The sequence below is a fragment of the Mustela lutreola genome, chromosome 5 (assembly GCF_030435805.1).
Source record: "Mustela lutreola isolate mMusLut2 chromosome 5, mMusLut2.pri, whole genome shotgun sequence".
NCBI lineage: Eukaryota > Metazoa > Chordata > Mammalia > Carnivora > Mustelidae > Mustela > Mustela lutreola.
In genome coordinates this window covers 154,317,865-154,331,853 of record NC_081294.1, presented here as the reverse complement: position 1 = coordinate 154,331,853, position 13,989 = coordinate 154,317,865, and the positions used below count along the sequence as shown (strand labels likewise).

General features: G+C 36.3%; 1 protein-coding gene across 1 annotated transcript; it reads left to right on the top strand.

The window, feature by feature from the left end:
- Nucleotides 1-12,450: 12,450 nt before the first annotated feature.
- Nucleotides 12,451-13,413, top strand: LOC131831446 (olfactory receptor 2T4-like). Its single transcript, XM_059173500.1, has one exon. It carries the CDS (start codon nucleotides 12,451-12,453, stop codon nucleotides 13,411-13,413), a length of 963 nt encoding a protein of 320 aa, XP_059029483.1.
- Nucleotides 13,414-13,989: the final 576 nt, after the last annotated feature.

Sequence of the window (13,989 nt, the reverse complement as noted above, 5' to 3'; positions counted from 1 at the left end):
TTTATAGAAGCCCCATTAACATTTCCTGCAGTGTCAGCTTGGTGGTTGCATAGTCCTTTAAGTCTTGCCGGTCTTGGAAACTCTTTATCTCTCCATCCATTTTGAATGACAGTCTTGCTGTATAAAGCATTCCTGGCTGCATGTTCTTCTAATTTAGTGCCCTGAATATATCTTGCCAGTCCTTTCTGGCTTGCCAGTTCTCTGTGGACAGGTCTGACATTATTCTCATGGGCTTTCTGCTGTACGTAAGGAGCTTCTTTTTCCTGGAGGCTTTCAAGAGCTTGTATCTACAATTATGATTTCTCAATTTGACTATCAGGTGCCTTGATGTTTTTTTGGAGTGTATAATCTTGAGTGGAGACTGTTCGGCCTCTAGTACATGAACACTGGTCCCATTCGCGAGATTGGGAAAACTTTCATAAGAACTTGTTCCACTATATCTTCTAGAGTTCTTTCTTTCCCCTCCCCTCCAGGGATTCCAATAATTCTGACGTTGGAACTTTTCATAGCATCATTTATTTCCCTCATTCTGTTTCCGTGGTTTCTAAGCTGTTGGTTCCAGGCTTCCTCCTGATGCTTTCTCTCTATCTGTTTGTCCTCCAGATCACGAATTCTATCTTCTGTCTCAGTTACCTTAGCTTTGAGAGAATTTAGATTAGATTGGAACTCATTGAGAGCATTGTGAACCTCATCCCTGGTGGCTTTCAGTTCTGCCCTAATATTGTGAACATCATTCCTGGTGGCTTTCAGTTCTGCCCTAATCAATTCCGTTTGTTATCCATGGCTTTCTCCAACCAAGCTATTGCCTGGATAATTGTTAGTCTGAATTCTCTTTCTGACATATTGTGTATGTTGATAGCCATTAGCTCTGTTGCAGAAGGCCCATCCTCTGTAGTTTTCTTCTGTTGGGCATTTCTCCTCCTAGTCATTTTGGTTAGAGAGGACTGAATGTATTGACCATGGTGCGGTAAAGGTTCACCCTGAAACACTTCTGAGCAATCAGGATTCCCCAGCCAAACGAGAGAAAAAAAGAAAAGAAAAAGAAAAAAAGAGAGAGATTGAAGGACAGGGAAAAAAAGGGAAGATAAAAGAGAAGGTTCAGCCCAAATCGTACCCCAAGTAAGATTTATGAGGTATAAAAACAAAAACAAACCAAAAGACTGACAAAAGTATATGACAAGAGAAATAGAGAAATTATATATATATTTATAAAAGCAAAAAAAGGAGAACCTCATCGAGAAGAAACCTAAATATAATATTTATATACTGTCAGGACAAACACAAATAAACAGAAACACTAGCGGAAAAAAAAGTTGGGAGAGTGGTTATAAATTCTCAGTGTGGGTGAGGAAGTTTATTGTGATTCGTCTTGGATGTATCTTGATATCTTTGTTAAAGGACTCAACTTTCCTAAGATAAAGGATTATTAAAAATTGGTTTACCTATAGGGGTAGCATTGATTGGGGAAAGGGATTACCTCGAAGTTTAACTCTGTATGAATATTAGAATATAAAAATAAAAAAGGAATAAACTAGACTAAAGAAACCAAAAATTTAAAAAAATATATAAAAATAGAAAAGCAAAAGAAAAAACACAGGTGTATGTATAAAAAAGTTTAGGTTAGAAGGTTATTATTGAATTTGATGTACTGGACATCTCACTGTGATAGTAAATAGATTAATAAATTACCTATGTATATAAAAAAAATGCACCAGAATAGTGGGAACGATTTAAAAATAAAAGAAGTCCTATGAAGTAGTGGTGGTTGTTTTCTTGCTGTCTTTTTTTTTTTTTTTTTTTTTCCTGGTTGGTTTACTGGGGGAGGGGCCTGCCATGTGGGTTTTCAGTCAATGATGTTCCCTGATTTAAGTCCTCCCACTCACCTCAAGGGGGTGGGCTCTGAGGAAAACGTTTTTCTCAGACTTTTGTTCTCTGGAGGTTTTTATGTTTGTTCACTTCTTTTCTCTTGCCTTGACCGCTTTTGATGGTTTTTGGAGGTTTAGAGGAAATCAAACTGCACCCCGACCTCCCTCTCAGAGAAAAGCCTCAGCCAGGTCCCCTGTGGGTGCTGCAGGTCCATATCAATTCGCCTTGGCCGCTAGCAGAGCAGGTTCTGAGTCGCGGTCCCTGGGGACGCCGGATCTTCTGCTTGTACCCAAAACCACAGCAGCGGTGGCTGTCTGGGCAGCTCCAGACCATCAGAGAGATTCCACACAGTGATCTCACACTGAGATTTTCCCACTGGCCCGGGCTGGGGGTGTCTGTTCTTTCCGGGTGTAAGAGCGCTGGGCTTGCGTGCACCTCTCTCAGGGGAGCGTGTAGGGCATGCGGGTCTCAGGCTCTGTTAGCATGGCTTGGCCTTCTGCCATCTGGCGAGCCTCCCAGCCCCTCACAGGAGCTGGACCCCACGCGTTCTCGGGCACTCTGGCGGCTCAGGGACAAAGACCTGGTTTCTCTGCCGCACTCTCTCTGGCTCAGTGCCAGGGGAGGCTGTCCTGGGTCTGGGACAAAATCTCCTGTCCCTAGCTGACCCGATTCCCACAATTTCTCCCCATGATCCTTTGCTCTTTTTGAGTGCTTTCAACCAAGACTCCAAGTTAATGCTGGTCCCCAGACGCAGGGCACTCTCGTATTAGGGGTATTACTTTCCAGTCAGTCGCCTCTGGTGGCTCCCTTCCCCTTTTGTTTATCTTTCAATATCAGTCCGACATTCCCACTCTGCTTAACCTGCCAACTGGCATTTTCTGCCCCTATAGAGATCCAGACATGTATAATTCTGATCTCAGGCTGATTTCATGGGTGATCGGAGTTCTTTGGTAGGTAATCAACTCAGTTCCGGGTACAGGTTGAAACAGCGCCTCCTCCTACTTCCCTGCCATCTTGTCTCTCCCTTGGAGCTCATTTTTGAATTGTGACTGAATGCTACCCTCACATAAGTACTGTGTTCTGGGTTGAAGTGGTTTTCTCAGAGACAAGATGTCTCATTAAAGGCACAGAATATTATTGACCAAATGCAAGCAGTAAATATTCCAGTGGAACCTCCTTTTTTTCTTTAATCTAGATACTCATTTCTTGCCATTCCTTAACTCAGAATCATATACGAAGTAATGAAGTGATTGGACTTGTATTTTATAAATTTTAAATCAGTGCTCACCAATTGAAAAAGTACAAGCCTGAAGGCAAGAAGTCCAGGTAAATTAAGAATAGTGAACAAAATAGCATTAATCTCACTGAATTGAACCATGCTTTAACATCAGAAGGCACTACTGGAAAGATATTTGGGGTAAATATAACCCTCTTGGACTTGTACCATAAAACCACAGACATGGTTGTATGTCACGGACTTTTCATTTGGCTGTGTCTAAACTCTTCAAATTGAGGAGTATTAGCTTATTTAAAACATATAGATTCCAATTGCTTTGAGAGACACTCAATTATTGTATGACCTTAAAATAAGGATCTTGCCGTATTTGAGATTTTAAATTAGAAAATGGATGTCCGGGGTGCCTGGGTGGCTCAGCAGGTTAAGCCTCTGCCTTCAGCTCAGGTCATGATCTCAGGGTCCTGGGATCGAGTCCCACATTGGGCTCTCTGCTCAGCAGGGAGCCTGCTTCCCCCCTCTCTCTGCCTACTGCGCTGCCTACTTGTGATTTCTCTCTCTGTCAAATAATAAATAAAATCTTAAAAAAAAAAAAAGAAAACGGATTTCCAATATTCTGCTTCAAACTGAATGAATAGAGTATATGAATTCTTTAACTTTCAAAAAGATTTGAGAAGGATAATGCATTACCTCTTCATAGCCTATATCATTAGCACATTTGATGTTTCTTTTTGAAACACCCTAGAAACAGAAGACAAAATATAATGAAAATAAACATGATGCGAAGTAGAACAAATTTCTGTGAAACATGGCTTTATTTTTTAAAGTCTTAATGCAGAAAGATTTTTTTAAATATTCTAAAACGATGAGTTAGCTTTTTTGTTTTATTATTTTATTTATTATTATTTTATTTTTCATTAAGTTCAGTTAGCCAACATTTTGGACATCGTAAGATTTTGCCATGGTGTTCAACGATTCATTAGTTGCCTATAAGACCAAGTGCTCATCCCAACACTTGCCCTTTTCAATACACATCACCCACCATTGCATCCCTCCACCCCTCCCTTCTGTAACCCTCAGTTTGTTTCCTGGAGTCCAGTGTCTCTCATTGTTTGTCTCCCTTTCTGATTTCTTCCTATTCAGTATTTCCCCCCTTCCTCTGTGGTCTCTTGCTCTATTCCTTATGTTCCACATATAAGTGACACCATATGGAAATTGTCTTCTCTGCTTGGCTTATTTCACTTAGCATAATCCCCTTCAGTTCCATCCATGTCAGTGCAAATGAGAGGTATTCATCCTTTCTGATGGCTGAGTGATATTCCATTGTATATATGAACCATGTCTTTATCCATTCATCTGTTGAAGGGCATCTTGTTCCTTCCACAGTTTGGCTATCGTGGATATTGCTGCTATGAATATTGGGTTGCGTGCGTCCCTTCTTCTTACTATATCTGTATCTTTGGGGTAAATACCTAGTAGTGCAATTCCTGGATAGATAGCTCTATTTTTAACGTTTTGAGGAACCCCCATACTGTTTTCCAAAGTGGATGTACCAGCTTCCATTCCCACCAACAGTGTATGGGATTCCCCCGGCTCCACAACTTTGCCAGCACTTGTTGTTTCCTGTATTGTTAATGTTTGCATTCTGACTGGTATAAGGTGGTATCTCCTTGTGGTTTTGATTTGAATTTCCCTGATGGCTAGTGATGTTCAACATTTTCTCATGTGTGTCTGTGAAAAAGGGTCTTTTCATGTCTTCTGCCCATTTCTTGACTATATTATTTGTTTCTTGGATGTTGAGTGTAATAAGTTCTTTATAAATTTTGGATATCAGCCATTTACCAAAATATCATTTGCAAATATGTTCTCCCATTTCATGGGTCGCCTGTTAGTTTTGCTGACTGTTTCCTTTTCTGTGCATGTTTTTATCTTGATGAAGTTCCAAAAGTTCATTTTTGTTTTTGTTTCCCTTGACCTTAGAGATGTGTCTTGAAAGAAGTTGTTGTGTCCAATGTCAAACAGTTTACTACCATTGTTACCCTCTAACATTTTGATGGATTCCTATCTCACACTTAGGTCTTTCATCAAATTTGAGTTTATCTTTGTGCATGGTGTAAGAGAATGACCCAGTTTCATTCTTCTCCATGTGGTTGTCCAATTTTCCAAGCATCATATATTGAAGAGACTGACTTTTTCCCATTGAATAGTCTTTCTTTGTTGTTGAAGATTAGTTGACAGTAGAGTTCAAAGTCCATCTCTGGTTCTATATTCTGCTTCATTGATCTATGTTTCTGTTTTTGTGCCAATAATATGCTGCCTTGATGATCAAAACTTTGTAATATAGCTTGAGGTAACCCATTGTGATGCCCCCAGCTTTGTTTGTGACCTTGTGATTCAGGGTCTTTTCTTGTTCCATGCAAATTTTAGGACTGTTTGTTCCATCTTTGTGAAAAATGTCACTGATATTTTGATAGGAATTTCTTTGAAAGTGTTCATTGCTCTAGGCAGCTTAGGCATTTTAACAATGTGTATTCTTCCAATCCATGAGCATGGAATATTTTTCCAATATTTTATGTCTTGGTCCATTTTTTTTTCATCAGTGTTCTTTAGATTCTAAGGTACAGATCCTTTACCTCTTTGGTTAGGTTTATTCCTAATTATATTATGGTTCTTGTAAATAGAATAGATTCTTTATTTTCTGTTTCTCCATTTACACTGTTGTGTACAGAAATACAACTGATTTTTGTGCATCGATTTTGTATCCTGCCACGTGGAACACTATACCAAAAATTAATGATGCCCTTATTATGTAAAAAAAAAAAAAAAAAAAAAAAAGAAAGAACATAAAGGAAAGTCTCAAAAGAACTAAGTCTAGTTGATACAAAATATTACATCAGTTTCAGGTGTACAATTTAATGATTTGAAAAGTTTATACATTATACTGTGAAAACACAAGCCTCACATACATCACAGTATAATTGACTGTGTTCCTTATGCTTTGATTTTTATTCCTGTGACACATTCTACTTATAATTTTTGTTAAAAATTTAAAAAATTCGAAAAAATTGTAATAATAAATCAATGTAATATTAAAGCAATATAGATTCCATGTGAATAACAACAGAAAGTATACAATCAACAATTTAGGAACACCCAGCAGAGGAAAATTCAGACTGTGACCTCTGCCACAGAACTATGGGATATGTACATAAACTATATGTTGGAAAAGGAACTCATGGTAACAATTATCCAGGTAATGGCTAGGTTGGAGAAGACCATTAGTGGCAACATAGACTGACAAAGGGTGGAAGTGAGAGCCAACCTGGCAGAAGTTAGAAATGCTATCAATGAGATCCAATCTAGTCTACCTACTCTGACAGCTAGGGTAACCAAGGCAGAAGATAAAATTAGTGATCTAGAAGAAAACCTGATAGAAAAGAAGGATCAGGAAGAGTCCTGGAAAAAACAGCTTAGAAGTCATGAAAACAGAATTAGGGAAATAAATGATGGCATGACACGTTCCAATGTCAGAATTATTGGGATCCTTTAGGGGGCTGGGGAAAAAGAGAAGACTAGAACATATAGTTGAACACATAGTTGAACATATAATAAACACTGGATGAAAATTTTTCTAATCTGGGTAATGGAAGAAGTGTTCATGTCCTAGAGGCAGAAAGGTCAGCCCCCAAGATCAACGAGTGTAGAAAGACCTCCAGGCAAATAACTGTGAATTTCACCAGTCATAAATTCAGAGAGAATGTCTTAAGAGCAGCTAGGGGAAGAGATTCTCTATGTACAGAGGCAGGACCATCAGAATAACGTCAGACCTGGCCACAGAAACTTGGGAATCCAGAGAGGCCTGGCAAGACATATTCAGGGCAGTAAATTAGATGAACACGCAGCCAAGAACACTTTATCCAGCAAGGCTGACATTCAGAATGGAAGGGGAGATAAAGAGATTCCAAGACTGGCAAGATTTAAAGGAGTATGTGACCACCAAGCCAGCACTACAAGAAATATTAAGGGGTGGTTCTATAAAAGAAGAAATAACCCAAGAGTGTCATAGAACAGAAACTTGGAGAGGCAATCTATAGAAACAAGGACTTCACAGGCAACAGGATGTCAATAAAAACTAATCTTTCAATAATCACTCTCAACGTGAACAGCCTAAATTCTCCCATAAAATAGCACAGGGTTGCAGACTGGATGAAAAGACAGGACCTGTCCATATGCTGTCTACAAGAGACACATTTGGAACCTAAAGATACATTCAGACTGAAAGTGAAGGGATGGAGAAGCATCTTTCCTGCCAATGGGCCTCAAAAGAAAGCTGGGGTAGCAATTCTCATATCAGATAAATTAGATTTTAAGCTAAAGACTGTAGTCAGAGATACAGAATAACACTAATATATTGGGATCTAAATTTTAAAAATGTGAAGATGATCTCAATTTTAGTTTCAACCATAGTACTAATTAATGATATTATCTTTGAAAAATGTAGTGAACTATGAATTTCAGATTGTACATCAGTAAAAAGGAAAAAATAAATATATATATTTCAAATATTTACCTTAAACCTAAAATGAGAAAAAAAATATATTCACATATACATGAAATATATATTTTGTAAAATGAAAAGGCTACATAAAAACTAACTCATGTCTCAGTGGGTTAAAGCCTCTGCCTTCAGCTCCAGTCATGATCCCAGGGTTCTGGGATCAAGCCCCACATCGGGCTCTCTGCTCAGCAGGGAGCTTGCTTCCCTTCCTCTCTCTCTGCCTGCCTCTCTGTCTACTTGTGATCCCTGTCTTTCAAACAAATAATAGATTTTTTAAATCTTAAAAAAAAAAAAAACTAACTCATATATGTCATAGCCAAAAATTCATTAGTAATGCAATGTGTGAATATTGTTAATTCAGTTAAGGTTTTGATACATATTGAGATGAACAATAAAATATTTTTTAAAAGACATCAGCAAAAAGCAGGACAGTGCAATAAGGATAGCTATTAGCTTCTTCAGCTCTTATAATTGCATTCTTCTCTATCGTCTCAGAGGGGATTTATTGACAGAAAACATTCATCCACTCACTTAATGGGCAGAGTAAAGCCCTCCTACTTCTCTCTGTACACTTAACCTGGTCACACTCCATTTGCCCATCTGAATGAGACTGGATTCAACCAGAGAAGCAGACAGAACTGCAAGAAAAAAAAGGGTGATTATTTTCTAACTGTCTTGACTTCTGCTTCTGATATTCTCCATTATAGTTGTTGAAAATATGTCCTTAATTTTCTTTTTACCTATTTGTAAGTGGAAAAAACAAATTTACCTTTTCTCTTGAATCTTTTTGTATAGCACATTAAAAAAAATGTATTTTTGCTTTCTAATTATTTGCATACAGAAGAATATTACACATTTCCTATATAATTGGATAATGTGTTTGTTTTCCTGAAATTGAAATTTTGCAGATGAGCTATTGATTTTACTTTGAGTGGAGATAATTTTTGAGGGTTAGAAATAAATATCTGAATCGTATTTATATTTTCTAATGAAACTGACAGTGGGTGACCTAATACCCAAATTATCTACTATGTAGGGAAGACCAGGTCCCCCCAAATTCTGAGGCATAGTTACAGCCTGTGGGCTCAACTCAGTGTAGTTGTGCTCGGTTAAGCAGACCATAAGAATATGAATTCCTTACTGTGTAAATTGAGAAAATAAGATGTAGAGTCTTGGGAAAGATAAAATATGATAAAGCATTAGAACAATTCCTAGGATGCTGTCAGCTTCAAATAAAGTTTAACATTAATCCACCACCACTGTCAATGAATTTACATGTTAAATATGCGTTAAGTTGTTTATATGAAGCTCAAGGAATTATATTAGAAAGGAGTAACTATGAACAGAAGGGCCAGTCGCCATGCATACAACAGACAGTGTTCACTTTTGTGTCTGGTATCCCAGGTGGACCGTTCAGTGTGTCTTAATGGCAGGACCCACATTTACAAAAGCACAGCAAAGATTTCTCAGTAAACCCCAAGTACCTTTGTGGTCTCCCTTCATTCACTCAGCAAGCGGTTTCAAGGCCTTCACATTTATTGCTCACTGTGCTGATTATTAATTTATTTTGACCACAAATACAGACTTTGTCAGCAGATGTGTTTTGTAATTTATCAGGCTATGTTTTTATTTTTCACAGGTCTCAAATTTCATCTTTCAGTGAGGGTGAGATGTGATAGAAAGGCTATTGTTGTTGATGCAATTTGTCAAAATTTGTTGAATATCTATATTAAGAACTCAAAATCATTTGCAGTGTTCTCAACTGCTTTATCAACTGAGAATATTAATAATTTGATGTTTTAATTAGTCTTAGAATTATGAAAAAAGTATAAAATATATTTTTAAAAGCATAAAACATAGAAATTGTAAATTCTTCTAGAAATATCTAGACATGATAACTGCCTCTAAGCCCTTCCCAGAAAGAGGACTCGATATTTGCTTCCTCTTAGTAAGGACTTCTGAATTTTGAGATTTGACATGTCAGAAATTAAAAGTTTGCAAAAGTTCAAACTTCAGAACAGAAAATGTCAAAGGAGGTATTATTCTCTGAAGAAAGGTCAGATGTATTTTGTGCTAATTGTTTTTATTTATTTTATAGCTATCTTAGAATTCTGCTTTAAATTGCATTTCTATTTTTGTCTCTGAATAGACTGACTGTGACCTCATTAACTGTAATTAGATTTAAATATTTTTGATTCATCTTTAGCATCTGATAGAGAGGCTGGCTGTGAACAGCAAGATAAAGAAGTAAATGGTAAATTGGAGTCAGAAATATCATAGTGTTGTTCAACTTTGCTCTCTGAATCTCAGTTCCATGAACAATTAATTGCTATGTGCATTAAAGCAGATAACATTTGGGGAAACAACTAAAGCCTTCTCTGATAAATAGCAATGACTGTCTAAATACTACTTCCTGTCCTCTGAAATGTAAGTAGATAGTAGAAATTCTAAGATGAATTTCAACTTGGAAAAACATGTACTGGATACAAATTAGATAGATTTCTCATAAAGTTCTGCTTAATCAGGGTTAAAATAAGATATGTATGTATATCTTATTTTAGCGATAAAATAAGATATATATAACTTATTACATATATAGATATGTATATCTTATTATATGTCTTATTTATATTATATTGTAATTATTATATATTTATAATTTATATTTATATATAAATTTATATAAATTTATATTTATCTTTATCTATATCTTTATTCATTTATCTTTATCTTTTTATATTATATTATATTATTTATATATATTCATAATATATATTATCAATATCTTATTTATCTTATTTATAAGGGTAATAATATATATTATTATATATATCTTATTTTATCGCTAAAATAAGATATACAATATATATATAATATATCTTATTTTAGCAATAAAAAAAGATATATCCATAAAATAAGATATACATATCTTATTATGTATCTTATTTTAGGGGTAAAATAATATCTTATCTTATTATATATATAATTAAATATTATGTATTTAAAATATATAGTATAGATATCTTAAAGTTTATTTTTATAGAATAATTATACATGTATATAATAAGTATATATATATACATATATATGTATAATACATATACACACATATACACTCCTAAGTTATTTAGGACTACAGAAATGGTCCAATCAAATCTTTAAATGCATAAATAAATATTAAACTTGTGAACTGACATAATGGATCTCATATTTTCAAATGATAATAGTAGCAGCCATCTCTTACATAGATTCTGCATAATTATTACTGTACCTATTAACTATTTTATTCATAAGTCATCTGTAACCAGTAATGGTCAAGCACTTTCCTCATTTAATCCTAAACATGTGCATGATATAGCATTATTCTTTTCCTCTTTTTTATGTATGTAGAATGAATGGAGGTAGAGTGCATAGAGGATAAGCTGGACACACAGCCAGTCTGGCTTCAGAGTTGGAGCTCCAAAATGGTGACCCTAGGCTATCTAAGGGTTTGGTCATTGGTTAGGATCATGATCTGTTTGTGGGGATTTGTGGATTACCCCATACAATCACAGTGTCTCACTGTGGGGTTCAAGAATTTCATATAGATTTTCCCCAAATTTTGTTGTGGTTACTTTTTATTCTGCTTTATTATATATTTTTTTCTTTTTTTAAATTTAAATTCAATTAGTGAATCATTAGTTTTTGACATAATGTTTCCTGGTTCATTAGATTGTTCTTTTTGGGGTATTACTGACATAAAATTCTACTAGTTTCAGTTGTACAAGGTAATGATTTGATATTTCTGTGCACTGTGGAATTATTTTTTCTTATACAAAATTAATACTATTTTTTTCTTATGTAGAATGCACCTTAAAGAATTTTTAAGATTTCAGTTGAAGGGACACCTGGGTGACTCAGTCTGCTGGGCATCTCCTTTTGGCTTGGGTCATGATCTGTGTTCCTGGTATTGAGTTCCGTATTGGCTCTCTGCTCAGCAGGGAGTCTGCTTCTCCCTTTCACACTGCCTGCTGCTCTCCCTGCTTTTGTTCACTCTCTGTCAAATAAATGAATTTATTTATTTATTTATTTATTTATTTATTTTAAAAATTTTATTTATTTATTTGACAGAGAGAAATCACAAGCAGATGGAGAGACAGAGAGAGAGAGAGGGAAGCAGGCTCTCTGCCGAGTAGAGAGCCCAATGCGGGACCCGATCCCAGGACCCTGAGATCATGACCTGAGCAGAAGGCAGCGGCTTAAACCACTGAGCCACCCAGGCGCCCCCAAATAAATGAATTTAAAATATAAAATTCAGTTGAATTATTAGACCTGAGAGATAATGATATTTTGATTATCTACAATAAGAATTCCAGAAAGGGTGATTTTATATATATATATATATATATATATATATATATATATAAAAGATATATATTATATATCTGTATATAAATATATACAGATATATGTATACATATGTACATATACATATATATATTTTTTACATTTTGATTCATCTTTTGTGTTTGGTTAGGGCAATAGCTAACCTAAAATAATCTATATGCTTCTTCGTAAAGGATACTATAGCAAAAGGAAAATTCATGATACAATGAACAATGCAACCACCCAAATGGTAAATTTATATAATTACAGATAATTTGTATTCTCTAAATCTATAAAACCATGGAATTTTTTTTCTGATAATGTAATTGGGTTCTCTTTCTCTCTCAACACATTTATTTCAGTGGGTGGTGTTTCGTGATTGATTCATTAATCCCAAAGCTTCCCTTGGTTGCCCAGGTGAAATCACATGGAGAACACCAACTGGCTAGCTAACCACACTGGGAGATCAGATTTCACCCTGGTGGGAATCTTCAGTGAATCCAAACACCCAGCTCTCCTTTCTTTGGTCATTTTCGTGCTTTTCCTAATGGCCTTGTCTGGAAACACCATCTTGATTCTATTGATACATTCTGATGCCCACCTCCACACACCCATGTATTTTTTCATTAGCCAGCTATCTCTCATGGACATGATGTATATTTCTGTTACTGTGCCCAAGATGCTCATAGACCAAGTCATGGGTATGAACAAGATCTCAGACATAGAATGTGGGATACAAATGTTTCTCTATGTGACACTAGCAGGTTCAGAATTTTTTCTTCTAGCCTCCATGGCCTACGACCGCTATGTGGCCATCTGCGATCCTCTTCATTACCCTGTCCTCATGAACCATCGGGTGTTACACCTTCTAGCATCTGGCTGCTGGCTCCTGGGTTCAGTGGATGGTTTCTTGTTTACTCCCATCACCATGACCTTCCCCTTCTGCAGATCTCGAGAGATACATCATTTTTTCTGTGAAGTCCCTGCTGTATTGAAACTCTCTTGTTCAGACACTTCCGTCTATGAGATTTTCATGTACCTGTGCTGTGTCCTTATGCTTCTCATTCCTGTGATAGTCATTTCAGGATCTTACTACTTTATCCTCATCACCATCCATAGGATGAACTCAGTAGAAGGACAGAAGAAGGCCTTTGTCACTTGTTCTTCCCACATGACTGTGGTCATCCTCTTCTATGGGGCTGCCATTTATACTTACATGCTCCCCAGCTCCTACCATACACCAGAGAAGGACATGATGGTATCTGTCTTTTACACCATACTCACTCCCGTGCTCAACCCTTTGATCTATAGTCTAAGAAATAAGGATGTTATGGGAGCTCTGAAGAAAATATTGAATGTAGGACCTGTCTTTCAAGAAACTATAAAGTAAGGGCACCTGGATGGTTCAGTAGGTTAGCATTAGCCTTTGACTCAGGTCATGATCCCAGAGTTCTGGGATCAAACTGTACACTGGGATCCCTGCTCAGTGAGGAGTCCACTTCTCCTTCTACCCCTCCCTCCCACTCATTCTCTCTCTCTCAAATAAGAAAAATATTTTTTTTAAAAAAGAAACTATATAGTAGGAACCTGTTATATTGCCTCCCTGTATTAAAAAAGAAACCTCTTTTTTATATTTTTATTTTTATTTTATTTTTATTTATTTTTTATTTTTTATTTTTTTTTTAAATTTTTTATTTTTTATAAACATATATTTTTATCCCCAGGGGTACAGGTCTGTGAATCACCAGGTTTACACACTTCACAGCACTCACCAAATCACATACCCTCCCCAATGTCCATAATCCCACCCCCTTCTCCCAAACCCCCTTCCCCCGGCAACCCTCAGTTTGTTTTGTGAGATTAAGAGTCACTTATGGTTTGTCTCCCTCCCAATCCCATCTTGTTTCATTGATTCTTCTCCTACCCACTTAAGCCCCCATGTTGCATCACCACTTCCTCATATCAG